Source organism: Pygocentrus nattereri, chromosome 10 (genome assembly GCF_015220715.1).
Source record: "Pygocentrus nattereri isolate fPygNat1 chromosome 10, fPygNat1.pri, whole genome shotgun sequence".
Lineage (NCBI taxonomy): Eukaryota > Metazoa > Chordata > Actinopteri > Characiformes > Serrasalmidae > Pygocentrus > Pygocentrus nattereri.
In genome coordinates, this window is record NC_051220.1 from 25320875 (window position 1) to 25340739 (window position 19865).

The 19865-nt window shown below is 41.7% G+C and overlaps 1 protein-coding gene across 3 annotated transcripts; it reads right to left on the reverse strand.

The window, feature by feature from the left end:
• Positions 1–60: 60 nt before the first annotated feature.
• Positions 61–19654, reverse strand: znf106a (zinc finger protein 106a). Of its 3 annotated transcripts, none has more exons than XM_017711846.2 (22): positions 19522–19654; positions 16849–16952; positions 16509–16570; positions 14495–14689; positions 10793–12568; positions 9421–9877; positions 9269–9338; positions 9018–9172; positions 8867–8927; positions 8493–8783; positions 7420–8149; positions 7215–7255; positions 6117–6262; positions 5551–5685; positions 5266–5382; positions 4928–5119; positions 4731–4793; positions 4451–4570; positions 4223–4294; positions 3375–3446; positions 3051–3197; positions 61–2089 (listed from the first exon to the last, which is right to left on the reverse strand). In XM_017711846.2, the coding sequence occupies exons 2-22, from the start codon at positions 16918–16920 to the stop codon at positions 2033–2035; spliced, it is 5031 nt and encodes a 1676-aa protein (XP_017567335.1). In that variant the 5' UTR covers positions 16921–16952; positions 19522–19654; the 3' UTR covers positions 61–2032. The 3 variants fall into 3 exon arrangements, with proteins under 3 accessions (XP_017567335.1, XP_017567336.1, XP_017567337.1); XM_017711847.1 differs by having other exon boundaries at positions 19509–19637; XM_017711848.1 differs by lacking the exon at positions 19522–19654 and adding an exon at positions 18681–18699.
• Positions 19655–19865: the final 211 nt, after the last annotated feature.

Here is a 19865-nt window from a genome sequence, read left to right on the forward strand (position 1 = left end):
ATTTTTAATAAGTATAATTAATTAATTGAGATAAAGACAGCAGAATTAAGACTAAACATGGCAGGTTGACAAAACTTGTTTTTATTGAAACAAGGTAATCACTGGAAATGAACAAACTTCTAAGAAAGTTGGGAATACCATGTAAGAGGTTGACCGAATGCTCCCTCAGCTACACACAACTGTCTTAATGAGACAGAGGTACTGTCAGACAATCACTGGGAGGAAAAACTTGTGGCTAAATGCCAATAGCACAACAAAGAATATGAAGGAAAAGTCATCATATACTGGAATAAAAACCTTCTGAGTTAGTGTGGATTAAATATTACAGGATAGTATAGAGGCTCAAATTTAAAATCAGATCTTGATGAAACTAAGACAACTGCTGTTGACCGCTGGGCATGAATGTGCTTTGTATACTGCATATATTGTGGAGTGCTATGGCATGGGAAGGAGATTCTAGTACTATACTCTCCACTCCCTAAAGAACACCTCCCACATTAACTTCAACAACTTCCAACACTCACACAGTAAAATAAAATCTCTTAGAGCCAGACTGTGTGCCCTTCTGACAACTTCTGTGTATTCCTTTTTTTTTTTTTTAATGCAAAAAGGCAGTCCATTTAAAATACTCTCGATTATGTGAACCTCACTGTAGAACAAGCAAACCAACAGTATTTCACTGCATTATTTAGAAACAAGCACACTCCCACACATGCTCACAACAGGTTATGCACACAGACTGTCAGTCATTTCAGGATCCATCACTATTACAGGAAACACATTTCTTTGAACTGCAATCTCTGCAAATCACAGCAATCACTGCAATCCCTCCACTTTGTCTTAATATCAGTGAGCAACCACACCAAGTAATGAGAACAAAAAAAAAAAAAGTTTTTTTTTTTTTAAATGAAAACAGGAAACAACCCCACATCATATATATGGAATTCACATTAGTGGGGAGGGGAAAATAAAACAACTTAACGGATAAGTTTTGAAGAAATTAAACAAAAAACAAAACCAAAAAAAAAAAAGTTTGACCCCTCCCTCTTCAGAAATGATAAGTTATTGCTAATGGGAGTAACTGTTAAAGAAGTCATTTTAGCCTATTTTGAACATAAAAACTGTCACAAAATGGTATCCCTAACAAAGCTGATGTGTAAATGAATTATGAGGTAGAGAGGGTCCTTGAGAAAATACTTTTTTAGTTAAAAAACAAAAGCTGGTTGCTCAGGAAGACACGAGTACCATGCTTTCAAACCTCAAACCACTAAACAAGACCATCCCTGAACCCATGCCATACAAAGTAGTGAACGAAACATGTTTTTAGCTGGGGAGCATCAGCAACAACTCTTCTGGCTCTGTCCCAAAGTTTGTACAGTGTTTTCGTCTTTATTTGGTCATGGAATCTCAGAGCTCATAATACTGTGCATAATCAGGTGAGAGACAAGCAGGAAGAGGATTCACAGAGAGCTGTGTTATCCATTTACCTGTACATATCTATCTTTTTCTGAAACATGACAGAGCTACACTATGGCAGTACAAAAGATATACTCAGCCAGGCTTCAGGTAAAAAGATAAGATTACAGTGTACATGGAAAAGATAAATGATAAACTGTTTAAACTGGCACAGTCATACCAGCAAAATCAGTGAAAGGGAGGATTAAAAAATAAACTGAAGAATATTTGGATGCCAAAAAGCCTCAAACCTGTACAGCAGGCAAATCAAATGATGTGACATTGATAAAAGCCTACTGTGCTCTTTCAAAAAAATGTCAGACAAACCACTTTCACATACAAACAACTACACAGTGAAAAATTAAAATCTTGCAAATCCTCTGTATTCAAAGGTGGCATGAAGAACTGCCACAGTAGCTTGTCTTCTGCCTCTCAGATAATAGCTGGTAGTATCTCAACACGTAGAAAAAAAAATGCACAAGGAAATAGCTCCTATCCTGAGGCGTACATGAGATCTTCCCAATATGGGATAAGAGGGGGGTTATTTGGGCAGGTAGATGGATGCTCCAAAGGCCCCTCAAGGCTCCATTTTACTGTCCTCCTCTGCATGTTTCTGCATGTGAGCTTGCACTGCCTAGAAAGATAAGAAAAACCCACACTACACTGAAGGAGAACTCCACGCTTATGATACATGCATGACCATAAATGCGGTTTAAAATACAAACACAATTCAAAAAAACTAAAAACAGAAAAATTGTAAACAGGTTTACAGCTATTTAATTGAAAGCAGCATGAAGAAGAGATATTTAATATTTAGCTTGATAAACATTATTGATTTTTGTAAACATACTCCAATTCCAATTGCGATTACCAACACATTTCAAATAATTTGGGACAGGGTCAAAGTGAGATTTTTGCAATCATTATTTACAAAAGGCAATCACAAAATGAGCAAATAGTTCAACAGTTTAAGAACTGTTTTTCAAAGCATGACTGCAAGGAATTTACCATCTACAGACTGTACCACTTTTAAAAGATTCAGAGAACATAGAGAAATCTCTGTGCATAAAGGGCAAAGCCAAAAACCAAATACGAACGCTCGGGATCTTTGTTCTCTCAGATGGGACTGCAATAAAACTAACATGCTTCTGTAATAACTGTAGCCACACAGAAAACACAGTTCATTGCTGCATTTACAAATGCAAGCAAAGGCTATGTAAAGCGGAATCCATATATAAACTTTAAAAACTTAAATAAATGCTACTGACTTCTCTAGACCAAAGCTCATCTGAGATGGAATGGTGCAAATGGAAATGTATGTACACATTCTCTCTCTCTCTCTCACTCACACACACACACACACACACACACACACACACACACACACACACACACACACACACACACACACACACACACACACACAAATGCAGCAACTCAAAACATGGACTGGAAGGCCTAGAGTGAATGGAATGTTTGTAACAATGTTTACCTATTACATCAAACTCCTTTTAAAACAAAAAGCTAATCAAGTTTGGTTTTACATGAAATGCTCATTAGAAAACTTGGAATCAAACTTTAAGCCATTTCAGTACCTGTTTGGAGCCATTGCGAGATGTGAAAAAGGAGTCGCAGTTCCTCCAGCGGCACTTAAGCGTCTGCTGTGTGGGGCTGGTGTGGTTGTTCAGCAGGTGCTGCTGCAGGTGCTCCATTACGCCAAAGATCAGAGAGCAGCCTTGCCACTGTGGGATAATTATAATTATTTTTGGCCCTGCTGGCTACTACTCTATTGTAATTTAATGTAGTGTGCTATATTCTCTTGTTTAATTGCACTAACAAGACATGTAGTCTGTATCTTGGTCACTTATTGCAAGATCCAGTATACACTGGCCACTCTCTTTAACATGACAGTGACTCACCCAGCAGCGGTAGTTCTGGATCAGGTTCAGCCGGACAGCTTGCACACTTCCATTATAACAGCCTGTGTAGATCTACAGCACAGTGAATCAGAAATACAGTAGTATTACAATAAGTATACAGTATAATATTATAATAACTAATATGGGTTTGCAACTCACCATTGTGCATTACAACTCTTTTGACTGATTATAAAATGTGAATATTACAAAAATAAAGATTGCAAAGATATGCAATTCCTTCTGTTTATGCCTCTTTTTCCACCCTGTTTTCGATCACATTGTGTATTACCCCATACTCATTTGAGTTTTAAATCACAGATCACAGGCCAATGCCAAGACATTGGTATTGGTTGGTATGGTGTAGTGGGTAACACCTCTGCCTTCTATACTGTAGACTGGGGTTCAATCCCCACTTCGGTAAGCACCCTACACTATTCCAATAAGAGTCCTTGGACAAGACTACTAACACTGCTTTCCCCTACCTGTGTAAAATCATATAAGTTGCTCTGGATAAGAGTGTCTGCCAAATGCCGTAAATGTAATCAATAACTCAAGCTGCTCAGGATCCAGCAGCAAAGCAGTTCCACATACTAACACTCCCTCCACCATGCTTCAGAGTTGGGAAGTGGTTTTGGTGTTACTAGTAGTGTTTTGTTTTCTCTACATTTACCAGAATGCTAAATTAAATCTGTCTCCATCTATTACAGAACACTGGCATCTTCTAGGGAAAGAAAGATGAGCATAACAGAATTCTGCTGTGAAGAGCAGAATTGTCCAAGGTAATACTGCATTGTGAACGTGCTAGAAAGTGGAGAGGGCTTAGTGATTGCAGCCTCAGAGATACTCACCATACTCTTGTGGATGACCATGCACATGACCATGTCTGAATGTCCACCATACACCTGCAACCTATCGTGAGACTGTGGGCAACACCAAATCTTGGTCATTACCATACAAACAAATTGGTAAACAATTATACATAGCAAACAAATAAACATAGCAAGCTATAGCACTTTCAAATCACTCCAATCTGACTCATACACTTTAAACACTAGACATAACAGTGAGATTCTTACCTGCAGTTCATACACACGGACCAGCTTGTCCAGGCATGCTGTGACCATCACCTTCCCCAATATGGTCACCACCGTGACAGCATGGCTATGGCCTTTATAAATTCTCACCAGCTCACCGGTCTGTAGGTTCCACAAACATAACAGTGATGACCAGAATATCCAAAACTGTGAGGCATCATATTTCCTCATATAAACTTGACTAAAAAGATTAAATTTAAAAAAAAACAAAAAAACAAAAAAACCACCACACACACAGCACTTTCTGAAATAACAGACTCACATGTATATTATGTGCATGGACAGACTGGTCACTGGATCCACTGAACACTAGATCATTCACCACCTATGGATATAAAAAAATCTTTAAGATTATGAAACGTATGTTTGAAATGTATGAAATGTATGGTCTATCATGATGGTCCGACTTTTGGACTGATACAACAGCTACAACTGTACACGAAAAGGATGTTCAAGCACCTTCATGCAGAGCACAGTTTTGGTGTGTCCCTCCAGAGTGCGGAGCAGCAGGCCACTCTTGGCGTCCCTCACACTGATGGTGCTGTCGTAGGACCCGACAAGCAATATACGTCGAGCACCCTCCTGTGCCGTGGCCAGACAACTCACTGCCCGTGGCCCATGGCATTCAAACACATCCAGTTGCTTATTATTCTGCAGGAAGATATCAGACAACACATACCTCACACATTTACACTGTAGCTGATCAAATGGTACTACACATTTATTAAAGCAGATGGTAATATAGTAAAAAAGAAAGACAATATCTGCTTCAGCTGGAGAAAATTAGAAGGGTTTACCTTGAGGCTGAAGGTAACCACGCAGCCATTCGCCAGGCCAGCATAGAGCACTTTCCAGCGATTGTGAAGGCAGAGCACACGATCAGGGAGACTAAGTTGCTGTACACAATCTTGTGTCTGAGAGAGACACAGCAATACAGTCAAGAACACTATTTGTTCTGAAATTTTGAGTACACTGAGTACATGCTTAAACTGAAAAATAAATTACAATCCAAGTCCCTCAAAATTGCAAGTAAGTCAACATCAATGGTTGCAGCATAGAGAAGGAGGAACAAAGGGATGTACCTTAATGTTATAGCAGCGGATGGTCTGGTCACTGGATCCGGAGTAGAGATGCTGCTGCAATCCTGGCCCTGATGAGACCAGCAAGCAGTTCACCTTACTACTGTGCCCCTCAAACACGGCCACACACTTACGGCTCTGCAAGACACAAAACAACACAGTAATGAATCATCTGTAAAACTTGAAGAGCATATGTACTATTAATATATGTACTATTAATGTGAAATTAAATTCAGATTTTTAATTCCTGATGTAGGGTGCACCACTTTTCCACTAGCCCACTTAAGCCCTTAAGACTTTGGTTACTCACTCACATAACTGCATAACTGTATATTTTATACTATTTACTGAAAAATATAAAAATGACTGACCAATGTGTATTTCTTGTGCATATTTAATCGATTTAGCACATTTTATGATTAATGACAATATATAAATCTAAGGCTCAAGGGGTTGTTTTGGTGCAACATACAACACATAGTTGTTCATGTGGTAGACACTGTCCACATACGCATTAAGAATGCTGAGTGTACTGGATCTGTGTGGTGTGTGTCAGTGTTGAGGCTCACCACCAAGTTGAAGGCTCGTATAGTGCGATCTCCTGAGCAGGTGAACAGCAGGCCATTATGGATCTGCATGCCGTTCACTGCCTCCTGATGGCCCTCAAACGAGCCCTCAGTGGGAACGTCATCCTCTCCTGGGTCTGAAGATCCATCTGATAAAACACATAAACAAGCGCATGCAAAATCTGTCGAATGTTCTGTGTAAAGCCTGTTCAAAACACTGCTGATGAACATGGAAAAAGATTTCAGCTCAGTGGATAGCGAGACTATTGGTCCCACAAACAACTTTTAAAATCAGTCTAAAACACACAACAGCCATTCTGGGCAGACATACTGTGTATTTTCCATCGTAACCATCAAGATACAGCAATACTTCAAACATCTGTCTGAACCCAACAAATCCGACTGGTCACATTCCCAAATATGTGCTGAGCTCGGGTTAAAATGCTTTTTAAACGGGAATTAAACAGCGAACTGATTCAGGAATATATACTTTAGGGCAGCCAAAAGGACATTTCATTTGTATGGCCATCTTACATGAAAACAAGGCAGTATGTAAAGTTCAATGCAACAGGTTTGCCACACATAAGGCATTCCACTTTGAGTCAATTAGGTTTCCAACCTAAACTTGAAAACCTCATAAGGAACTGAATGCCTCAACAGAGTATGCTAAATGACTCTGTACATTCATCATAATCTTATCAGTGGGGCTACTCTCAGAAGCAGGGCCAGTGGTGTCAGATCTAGGAAAATATCAGACTCTAAAAATACCTTGCCCTTAAAAAGTAATTCAGGGAGTTGGTGAACTATTTTAGCCTGCTGAAAGTGTTAGCATTCTAATTTTGGCTGCATGATATGGCTTTAGTCGAGTCTGCCTTAAGAGAAACAGGGGATGCTCTCTGAGAACACAAAACACATACAACAGGGGAATACACTGCTTTCACTCATGAGTTAAGTATTTACCATATTCTCACCATATCCTAATTAAACTCATCTACTCATGTTGTTAGAATACACAGCCATGATTTTTTAATGTCAAGTATTATAAAAATATGAATGTCTTACAGTTAAGCCAATGTTCAACTGGAAATGTGACATGCATACCTGAAGACACCTTGGACTCCTTCACAGCCAATTTCTTCTCACTGCAAACACAAAAATGAGACATTTTAGGAACAAGAATCCTTCACATTTCTGGAGGGATCAGGCAGATGCTGATTCATATGACAAAGAAATACTTCAGAGTTTTACCTATAATACTTTTAAATACATCTAGCACAAAACAGTACAACAATACACTACCACCAACCTTCTGCTGCTCTTGACTGCACTGCTGGTGTCTATTTCACTGGTTGAGGTGACCTCATTGCAGGCAAGCTTCTGGGCTCTTGTTTTCAGAGCAGCAGATTCCTTTGAGACTTGAGCAGGGCTCATGTCCTCTTGGACACCCTCGTCTGGGTCAGATGTCTCCAGATTAACCACTTCAGCGGGCACGGTTTGGGGGAGCTCCACCATCTCCAGCTCTGAAGATTCTGTGTCCTGGGCCTCCTTTTCAGTAGGGACTGTTGTTGGCTCCTGTGATTGTGGAGGATCCGGAGCCTCTGCCACCTCCATGCTCTCCTCTTTTACCTCAGCAGCAAGAAGAGATGAACCGCTGGGCCGCCGTCTGGTTCGCAGCTTGCGGAGAGGTCGGATTGGCTGTTCGGCATCCAGCTCTGAGTCACTGATATCTGGCTGCTCGCTGCCCTGAGCCTTCCTGAGGGCCTTCTTCTTCTTCAGCTTCCTTACACGCTTCCCAGCCTTGGCTTCCTGGACAGCAGAAGGTGGGGAAGGCTTAGGAGAGAGGGGGTTAAGGGGGAGGCTGGCATGGGGAGAGGAGGGGTCCAGCATTGGCTCCTGAGAGGCCCGACGAGATTGAGGAAGAGAGGACATCTTGTGGTCTGAAGAGATGGCGCTCAAACACATCTCTGTGCTTTCCTGGGCAGATTCCATATCCTTATGACTCTTTTTTCCCATAAGGCTGCACTGATTTGAGGCACCTGTTTCAAACAGCAGGAGATATAGATTAATTGCCAGTTAACCCCTTAAATGTCACAATGTTACAATACCAGTAATTAGGAGAGTGAGAAACGGAAGTGCAGATGAAAGACAGGCAAAGACATGTCACTGACCACAGCTGCCTGTAGTCATCTCCATAGGCTAGCTATTGTTAATCTGACCGTGTAAACATGTTCCGTATCAGTAAAAATGTATCATATTTTAGCTGCACCAGCAATGAATGAGTACTAATAGTTTACAATTTTGGACATCTTTGAGTCTGCTACAAAAGAAAGCAAGAAAGCAAGATAGAACATGCGTCACCTCAGGTGGAAAACCCCTCACCTGTCTCAGAAGCTGTAGCGGTCACTTGTTCTGGTGTAGTACTGTGGGGGCCAGGTAGAGGGCTATCTGTGTGATCTCGCTCTTGAGTGACGGCCAAAGGTGACTGGCACTCCTGTTTGATGACAACAGCAAGTGGGCTAGAGGTGGGTGATGACGAAAGGAAGGAAGAAGCAGCAGCTTGGTTACCAGGGTTAGCAGTATGTCCAGATATGGCCGAGAAGGATGAAGGCAGGAGTGATGTAGTCAAGTTCTCATCATAGCTCTTCATTCTCTGTGGAGACTCAGATCCATCTGACAATAAAACAGCAAAATAAATGGCTGTAACATAACTTCTAGCAAAACTATTTGAAAAGAACACTGTCCAAATTTTGTACCTTGCAACCCTTGTAGGATCTCTATACGCTTGGACCTCAGGGAACTCATCTCTGTGGTTACCTTTGAAGTAATTAGACATATGTAAATAAAGAGTAAGCGTTAATCAATAATAAAAAAAAAATTACTTAGGAAAAACTTTTGAGGTCTCACCTGCTGTTTAACCATTAACAGGCGCTGCACTTCCACGTAAGCAGACTGCAAGGCAGCTCGAGCCTGGATCAAACTGTTATCGACTGCCTGCAAAGAGCTGTTCAGCTCCTCCTCGCGCAGAGAGACTGCCAACAACTCATCCAACTGTGAGTGTTCTAAACAGCAATACATTATATTACATTATAAAAACACACCTAAGAAAACTATTGCTAGTCCACAAACTCTTGTCACTGAAGTAAGCTCACACATACCTTTCTTAGGCTTGATTTTTAGCCTCTTGTTTTTCCTTTCAGAATTAGGAATTTCTGGAGAACCAACATCCTAATGCAAAGAACCAGAACACATAATGACAATCCATTCCTAATTCTTTACAGTGACTGCACAAATAATTTGCATCACTTACCCCCACAGCTCTGCGTTTCTTCCCTCCATTTTGGCATTCATTCTGTTCAGTTCCTGACATGCAGCTACTGTCCCCATCTACAGGCTCTTGGTCCAGGACAGGACCACTTGCTGCACCCATGTGTACACTGGCCTGGGCTAGCCCCTCGTTATCCCCCTGACCCTTACTATCATCCTCTAAGAGAGCCTGAATAGAATGAGGCCTCAATTTTGAGCTGTGTTGCTGGCCCCCAACAGATGTCTCCCTCAACGGTTCTCCAGCTGTGAGCAGAGAACAGGAGGCAGCACTGTCACCGACGACCATGTTGCTTTCTGACATGCTGCATTCGCGTGAAGGTACAGATTCTGTCCCAATGTCAATCAGAGAGTCCCACTGAAAGCCCTCACAGAGAGGAGCATCGTCCTCCTCCATGAAGCTTGGCCCATCTGGCTCATTTGGCACCATCTCTATGCCGAATCTGAAGAAAGATGTGATTAACATCCGATAATGATTTTCAGAAGTGATCACTCAAAACAATCAAATCAAATAAATAGCCACTGGTTAGCACCTGGCAGAGAGCATGTCAAAATCATCACACACTTGTCTGAAACCATACTAAATTATTAGGTCACATCAGTTGTGGGTTGGAGGTTAGTGAACCAGCCCTGTGGTGAAGGTTGCCGGTTCGATTCCCTTGGCTGACAGTGCATGACTGAAGTGCCCTTGAGCAAGGCACTTAACCCCGAATTGCTCCCCGGGCGCCGTGGATAGGGCTGCCCACTGCTCCAGGTAAGTGTGCTCCCTGCCCCCTAGTGTGTGTGTTCACTAGTGTGCATGTATGTGGGTGTTTCACCGCACAGATAAAAATAAGAAGTATGTAAAATAGCTTAAAACAGCCGTGGAAATCAAGCTGATTTTATTGTGTGCCTTTAGATATCTTCATAAATATCACCTCCAGTACAAAACTATAAAAGCAAAGTGCAGGCACTAAACATACCTTGGTTGACTGACTACATCTGTAATGGGAAAAATGTGGAAGTCTGATTCGTCTGAATCATTGCTCTAAAGGGTCCAAACTCCATATTTTGCTTGTATTTCTTGGGGTGAAATGTGTGGGTTATGTACACGAAAACAATAAAAGAATTTGTACATGACTATGTACAATACGTAAAAGTGTTGGCTTTCGTGACATCACAAAAACAATTTAAAAATAGGCAAGTTTTGCAGCTTAATTGCAATAAGAAGTGAATGATGTGTTTTAAACTAACAGCATTGACAATATCAAACTCTTTTACTATAACACAAGCAAGGAAACTTTGCACGGTTTGGGCCCTTTAAGCTGAGGTCATGATTTTGAAACTTGTAAGCAAAAAAAAATAAATTATGATTTTACCTTGGCATGCCCTTGCCTTGCTCCTGCTTCTTGCGGTGGACCTCCTGGTACACCTGGTCCCAGTTGACATTCCTCCTGGAGGCAGAGGAGCTGATAAGCTGCCGGAGTGTGGGCTTCAGGCCCGTGTCCTTCTCACTCTCACTCTTCCGTGTGCCACTCACATTCCTGATGCGTCGGGCAATGTTCAGGTTGGGCTCATGTGCAACTGCTTTGCCCTTGGTGCTAATGTGCCGATTCAGGTCCCGCTTGAGACAGGCAGGCAAGGCTAGCTTGCTTAGTGGAGGTACTGAGCAGCCAGCCACAGACTGGAGGTGGCTGCTCCGGGAGCCTTCACTGTCGGAGCACAACGCTTCATCCACTGCCTGCATCGCTTGATCTTGTATGCTGTCTTCTCTTTCACCACACTCCTCCTCATCCTCACGGTCCATGGTGGAGGTGCTGACCTGCAGAGACTGCAGGGAGAGGGTGGGTTTATTTGACAGTGCAGCAGCCTCAGTTCTGAGGGACTGCTGTATTTTTCTGTCTGCAAATTCTTTCCCCTTTCGACTGTGTTCCTTTGACTTCCTCTTGCTCTCGAACTGCCCTTTCTCTCTATTCAGCTCTGAACTTTCCAGATCCTTGATATGTAGCTTAGCTTCTTTGAGGCAGCCCTCTGAGGCAGACTTTTCCTCACAGCCCTGTTTGTCCAGAAAGCTCTCCTTGGCATTGCGTAGCATTTCAGAAAGCAGGCGTTCCTGCTCTGCACCAGAGGAGACATCTCGCGGAGTCTGGGAGCCTGAGTGAGAATGCTTTGAAGCTTTAGAGCTGAGAGAGTCTTGACTTGCTGCTCGACTGACATTGGTCACAAACCCAGCGTTAGCAGAGCCCCTTTTATCGGAATGCTTAGTGGGCCTTTCTGTCTTATGTGTGGACAAAGATGAAGAAGAAGAGGATGCAGATGTCTGACTGTGTGAATTAATTTTTCCACTGCTTTTACTGGAGGTTGTACTTTGCTTTCTCTGCTGCTGCTCCTCATGCAGGGCTTCAGAGGTGCCATGCAGACTACTCCCTAGATCTGGCTGGGACTGTGCTGCCTTGCCATTTTCAGAAGATCTAAAATGCATTTTCTCTGCAGGAGGCTGGGTATCAGTTTGAGATGAAGGATCTCCAAGCTTGGCTGGAGGATATGGTGCCCAGCGGTTGCTTTTATCTGGCTTGGGGCCTTTACCTTTATTATGATCGTTCTCTCCACTAGAGCCTTCCTGGCCTTGGTAGCCTTTTTTCTGATTCTCAAAGTTGTTGTGTGGCTTCTGGTGGGGAAGTATCTTGGATGGTACTGCCTTGCTGGAGGACTGCCAGTTTAAGTTTCTTTCATAGTGGCCTTGATTGCCTTCTTTGTTTGGCCATAATTGCTGGTTTTTCTGCTGTTGAGAGAAACCCCCATAGTTGATCTGTCTGCCTCCCCAGAGGTTTCCTTGATTATGTAGGCTGCCTCCTCGGCCACTTAAGGATCCCCATCTTTGCAGGTCAGGGGGTCCTTCGGCATGCCACGTAGCACTTCTGTTCTGCCGGCAGTTCCAGTTTCCACGGTGAGGACTGGGACGTCCCTGTGGTTCCTGCCAGTTCATGGCTCCCCTGTTTCGGGGTGACTGGGGGAAGTTGGAGTTGTGTCGGCCCCAGAAGACACCCTGCTGTTGCATCCACTGTCTTTGATCTGCCCACTGTTCCTTCAAATTCTGCCACTTCCTTATCGTCTCCTGTTCTTCTCTGACTGTCTTTGTTGCAGCTTCCTCTTGCCTATGGGAGTCCAAAATTAAGAAGACAATTGAAAAATTAAATCGACAAATTTATTTTGTTCATACAGAAAAAAGACCTACAGGATTAAAAAATTACACTGTTAGTAGAAGCAAAATATAGACTGTTGTGTGATCTGCACATGGAAATATGAGACACTCCCTTAACCAACCCTCAACCAAGGACTTCAAGGGGTCTTCACCGAAGGATGAAGTTTTGCATGACATAACAGCTGTGAGGCAACTTCTACTTGCCAACTGCACACCACTCCTACAACCCCACACCATTCCTACAACCCCTGCAACTAAGAACAGTTTTGATACCTAATTTGCTTGGCAATAACTGCTTTGAATAGACTCAAACAGATCCAGCCTCCAATATCTTCCAAATGTTCTCCCTCTCTCAATGAACTGAAGCTGATAGGTATGCATCAACCTAACTAAAAACTTATTGCCAACAACTGTCGTCAACAGTATCAATTAATTGACGCTGACATGTCATGATACTGCATCCTTGCTACTGCAAATGCTACAAGATAACTAATTTAATATACATAATCCTTCAAAAACACAAGCATTTTAGAGTCTGCTGATTGCTTTGGCAGCAATCATTTAAAATTCTTATCCACATAAATCAGTTACGAACAGCCTACAGTTTTATCAGAATATACAAGAATATGATCAAAAGCTCCTTAGAGAATTTGTTTCACAAAGTTATTCAGAGACTGTTAGCTCAATCTATTAGAGTTGGCCAGCAGAAAGAGCACAGCGTGAACTAAGGAGAATGTGAGTGAGCACTCATAGCTGCTTTGGGGGTGTGCTTTTTCTTTAACCACAAAAATGGAGCACAGCACAACATTTTCTTCACTGGCTAGTGTTCTGCTGCAATGCAGATATTCACAGCAGTGACACAGCAGAATTGCAAATGCAGACTCCTTGCAATGCTGGAAGAAAGCAACTGAAGTTTAGGTTTAAATTTCATAATGGCCTGATCACACTTATTTACCAACAACAATCTTTGATCATTTCAGTGGTGGCCTGAATGCCAGCCATGCAACCATGTCATTAGCCTACAGTAAATGCAACAAGGAAGAAAAATTACAACAAAATTCTTTATCTCCTTGAGACTGGATCACACCTGGTTATAAAGGGACTTAGCCTGCTAGAGTCAGTGCTAAGTGCATGATGCAGAGAGGGTTAGAGTGTGAGTGAAGAGTCATGGCTGTTTTAGGCTTCCTGATACATGACTCCAGCCTGCAGTTCAGTTTTATATAGAACTGACAGCATGTGGCAAGGTACAGAGACAAGCAGAGAAGAAAAATGCTTACAAAGAGGGAAGTATGATTATTTTGATTATTAAGTTGAATGAGTGTAGTGATATATTTGATACATAATCTGCAGATATCTGTGAATTGTGAGGAAGCTTAGAGAACACTTACAAGGACTACCTGCAAAGCAACCTATGTACTATACATATTTGATAGGTGTCCAAAAGAATAAGTTAATTAAATGTGACTAAAGACACCATACATGCTCAAATTAGAGTTTTAACTGACATTGTGAGGTGGCAGTGAATGGATTAAAAATAATATAAGTGTTATAAAGAAACACGTTGTTTGATCAAAGCCTCGTATTGACAAAATGATGACCTTAAAGGAGAAGGAATAAGGTTAATTTGTAATGGAAGGTAATGTAACAAGATTTGCCATAATTTGACTACTAGATAATTTCTATTTTTGTTTTCCTTTATGAAATTTAAGCATAATGTAAAGTGTAACTGGGCTCTTCAAATTCGACAAAAAAAGTAGAAAAAAACAGAGATACAGGGTTTCTGTGCTACAGCGACAATATGTGAAATACAGTCACAAATACAGAACAGCACATGACAAACATGTACAGTGATATAAACTTACAAACAAAAACCCCTTACCTGATGAACTGCTTGCGTTTCTCAATGAGCTCAACCATCTCCTTATCAAAGTACTCCTCATCTTGGTCTGTCTTGGAGGCCTGCCGTTGGTGGGCCTCCACACGCTGTTTGTGCACAGGGCTGGAAATGTGATTGGCGTACTCGGTCAGGCTCACTACTGTCACCCCGCAAACCCGGCACTCGTGCCCACAGTCCCTGGGGAGAAGAGGGGAGAGCGGGCGCTCAATGCTACCCTCAGGCATAACTTTAAAAATAATGACAAAAAAAAGTCGTCGTCAAGCAGGTCGTTGAACTAGGCCTTTGGCAAAGCCTTGACAAAAAGCACGGCCTCTGTGCTTCCTAAAGCAATATAAAAGAAGTAGATGGAGATTACTCCAACTTCAAAATAAACAAGTAAAACAAAAGACTTTAAACGATCAGGAGGCAAACTGACTTATTTTTATGCAATAGAAATTAGAGGAAAAAAAACTCAAAATAAAAACAGCTGGATCTTCCTGATCTTGTGGAGGGTTTCGGGAGTTCGTTTTAGCCATGGAGCGGTGCGCGACGGGATGGTGGCTCCGGCAGACAGCAGCAGGCCTGTGGCATGGTGTCTCACCACCAGCGCCCCACAACCAGAGCCCGGAGCTCTCTCTGTGGCAGCCCAGCCCTAGCGCGCTGTCACGATGGTGTCTGCTGAGCTCTGCAGTGAACATGAGGCAAGCAGCCTGGTTTGATCTGAAGCACTGCACTCCCCCGCCCTCCCTCACTCCTCACTTCTACAGAACTGCATTAGGGTGGGTCTCTCCAGCATTTGCTGTAATATGAGCTCCAGACAACTGCCTGTAGCAACCCCCTCTTGCCTGAGCTCCACTCCTGAATGCCAGGCTCATGAGCTGATAAAGAGAGATGCCTTACAGGCAGACAAACTATCTCTCCAAAATCTGTGTCATGGCAGAGCGCCAGTTAAAATACAGGGCTTAGGCTTGATAAGCTTTAGGACTGTTTACCTTTTCCTTTTTTGCTTTTCTAGGAAAACTGAAGGCCATAATTTGAGAATTCTTCTTTTGCTTTTTTTATTCATACCACTGCACAAGGAACATTTCACAGATATTTCTGTGTGTTTTGTATGTTTTAGTTGTGTCTTCTATGCTTAATATGCAATATCACGTTCCTTTGAACTGGAGGTTTCTTGCTTTCCCCCCACCTCATTCTCACTTTTCACATTCCAGTGGTCTACATAATTGTCACATGAGAAACACAGTTGCTGTGTGCTGGCCCTGCCTGTTGTTTCCAGTGTACCTATATATATGCCCTTGCCATGGCAGCTGCCTCAGCTCATCCCTCCAAAGATTGGAGAGAGCACGTGCCCAATAACGCACGTGCCCTTTTATCAGCCACCAACAACGACAACATGCACTTAATCAAATGCCATCAAGTGCTGAGAGTTCAAGAATATCACCTGTAAAAGTTCACAATAAGAATAATATTGCACCATTGCGCATTCAACATATGCGGCATTCAACTATGCTGCAAGAAAAGAGCAAAATGTCTTGGCAAACTGCACCATATGATGAAAATTTAATTTAAAAACAGTCCACGTTTTTCTCACAGGAAGACAGCTACATCAGTATATTTGAGAAAAAAAAAAGTTTGTTTGCAGGCATTTGTGCCTATTTTTTAAGCCACTGAATCTTTAGTGTGCCCATCAGGATGCAATAAAATGGTAAATTATGTGTGACCTACTTTCAAAAGACTATAATTTTTTTAGGCACATGGAACACTGAGATAGAAAGACAGAGTTATATCATGATAAACAAAGAATGGCTTGCATTTTATAAGTCTTTGGCCCTGTACTTCTAAAATATCTACTCATGAAAGTACTGATCTAGGATTCGGTCTCATTTATTGCACTTTAATACATATAAATGTTCCAACAACAGCAGTTTTGTCCTGAAGAACATTGATAAATCTTTATTATCATACAGAACTCCTGCGGACTATAACAATACTACTAATACAATACGTTACTAACCGGCCTTTCAGATTCTCCAGCTCACGATGATGCAGCATACTTCTCATATGCTCATCCATCTCCTATGGAAAAACATAGAAGTTACCCTCAAAACAGTTAAGATTGTAATCATGCTGCAGAATGAGCTTCGCAAAAAAAAATTCTCATCTCATTCTCATCAAAATGCAAGAATACATAAAGCATAGCTATGATTTTGAACCACAGTGTACAAAAACTAGCATTTAAATGCTTTAGAAATAAAATACAAGTGGGCTTAAATTGCATTATTTTTCTTATCTTGTTACAGCATGAAAGAGCTATTCATGAGAGTTTAAAAAGAAAACATGTGTTCCAGATTCACCTCTTTGGAATTGTAGATGATATCACATAGTATGCACGTCCGGTTTTTCCCCATGTTGGACGATGGTAGCATTTTTCAGCCCATAGCAGATAAATGTTGCATATCTGTACAGAAAAATAAGTTGTGCATAACATACAACATTAACCGAGAATAAGCAAACAGTTCCATTATACAGAGTACCAAAGTGCAAGCAAGGCTTTAGTGCTGCAATCAAGTATCTGTAAACAACTGCAGTGATTCTTAGGCTGTTTGTGTGTGTTTACTAAATGCCAACACATGCCAACACAGGCCAACACCTGCCAATACCAAGTGTTACTGTAATGAATTGGTAACCCCATTTTATGAACTCAAGCAACAATGCTTGAGTTCAAGCAAACATGAAACTGAACAAATTAAAAAAAATTAGACCATTTTGAATTGTGTACTTGCAAAGCAATTATCGTGGCTAATTCATCTACCTAATAATACATCAGCACATGAACAAGGGGTCTGCCAACTCTTGCATTAGAATTTGTGGCAATGGCAGTGCATGAGACTGGCAAAGATCCACCAGTGTCCATAAGAAGAGAAATAGGTCAGTATCCCGAACTCCAGTGAAGGTCTAAATGTCATGGCAGAGAGTGCACAGTGGTCATTGGCTAAATGCAGCCTGCTCAGCCACCACACTACAGCGGCTAAGCAAGTTCAACGCCCCAGAGAACTGTTCTGGAAAGATTCTCACACTCCAGGTCACACGGTGCCTGTTACAGCTCAAATAAAAATACGCAGACCTTGATATACCACACAGCATCTGATATAACTATTTGCCTTAACCTGCACTTTCAGTTCACACTGAGTGTAAGAACAGGGTTAAAGGTCTTTAATAAATCAAAAACATCCCATATAAATGTTCCAAAATCACAACAGATATTTAAAGCCACCCTTATAGATCTCACCAAAAAAACAGAAACATTATAAATGTCATGTTAGTAGTCCTAGGATATGCTCAGATGGGCAGAGGGGTGTGCAATCACTGGCTTAGATAGACTTCATGAATCTAAGAAAACATCTAGTTGAGGCTGACTGACCGCATAGCAAAGTGCTTTGAAACAAGTCTATCACTCTTTCACAAGAAACAGAGCATGAAGCGGTCACCACTTCACAATGAGAGATGCTTAAAAAGTTGACTCAATCATTGTTTGTTGACATAGGCTGCATTTTTTTTTATTAAATTGTGAATATGTAAAAGAAAGGATCCAGCTTTTAGGGAAAAAGGTGCTAGCACACACTACAAAACACGCTGCTCCACTCAGAATTGATCTCAAAATGTTTACTCTTTTTAAAGCTCTTAATGAAATAGCATGTTCATGCCTGACAGTCTCCACACAAACTGACCAGAATTGTTCATAGTGGTGGTTATAAGAACCAGATGTCCACCTCTAAAAGCTCCCTCACAGAAAGCATTACATGAAATGGTTGGAAACATGCTGCCTGATGTCTAAGATGCTATTTTATTATGTTTGTGATAAAGTTTTGGCCTAAAATCTATTTGAATTCATTCATGGTGGATATACAGTACACTGTAAGGCAAAACAGACCACAAAGAAAACTTATTTTTCCAGATTTATGACCATAGTCAACATTATATATAAAACGCAGAAGGCACCTGAAGGTTCACTGATGGTTTTGGACAGTACATAAAACGGCCATGCTAGTGTTGTAAACATCGTGGCCCCTGGTCCAAAGAAAAGTGAGTCGATAGGTTTCTCCACCATTTCACGTCAGACCACTCTGAATGAGTTTACGGCTACATTACAAGGACCTACTCAGATATTTAGAAAATTCTCCTTTACCGTTAACTCCTTTATTTTTGTCTCTTGGCTGCGGGCAAACGTACACATCCTTCTTATAATGCCGTTTTGCTCCGAGGGCTCACAGCAGAAAAAGTAAATGTTAAGATATGGTAAAACATGTAGCGACAAACACAGCATAAAAGACTGCGTCTTGGTGATCTGACTAAAGACGCATAGAGCGTGCAGGTTCAGGCACTGCCCGTGTGGAGCTAGACAGTGAAATCACTTAAGCTAGCAAGCTGGGTCTGTTGAGCCGAACATGTTATATAACGTTAGCTGAATGTCGACGCTCTACTGAAGCAGACCAGGACATTTTATTTTATGTAAGCTAAACCAGTTCAGTTCCTCACATACCCACGGACTAAAATGCTAAAACTACGAGCCGCTGAAGTTGGCTTCCCCTTCCAGTTTTCCCGGTCCACCTTAATGAGGCACAAGCTACACTATGGGCCATGAGGCGAATGTAACTGCTGCTCCATTTAAGGTGGAGATTAAGTGGCTGACTTCAGCTTACTAGCCGCTAACTGCTGGCTAGCAGTGAGGAAACACGAAACAAGTTAAACAAAACATGCTTGGATAAACTGTTTAAATAGACGTTTCTAAAACAGCACCGTTAGACCAGCGGGACATTACACGCGGACTCTTAATGCTGTAACCCGAGCGTTAAGTATGTTATAACAGGGCGGAACACGTTTCGAAACGTGTGGCTAACAGTAGCTTAAGCTAAGAAGCTAGGTTAGTTAGGCTAATAGCACAGCGCGCTCAGTCGCCAAACTAACTCGGCAACCGACACAGAGCTGCCAACACACACATATTAGAGCTTCTTACGTTTTAAAAGTACCTGTTCATTTATGCCACATACTTCGTCTGATTCCACACTGGTGTTGCACTTTATTTTTAACGGTCTTACTTTTGGTCAACGATATAACCTGCGTCGAGCTGTGAAGTTAAAAATTGCAATCGTTGTCGAAAAATGGCCACCAAGAGAGCGAATTTCAAAATAAAAGTCCGCTAAACGCTTTTATTAACGCGACGACGACGCACCTGAAATCTCGTTTCCGCCTGTTAGACAAGTTCTGAACATACCACGTTCCTCCTGCTTGGTTTCTAGCAGCAGTACGTCAAAATGACTTTCTTACGTCGAAATATTTACTTCTTTATCACATTTCTAATTGATTATGTTGC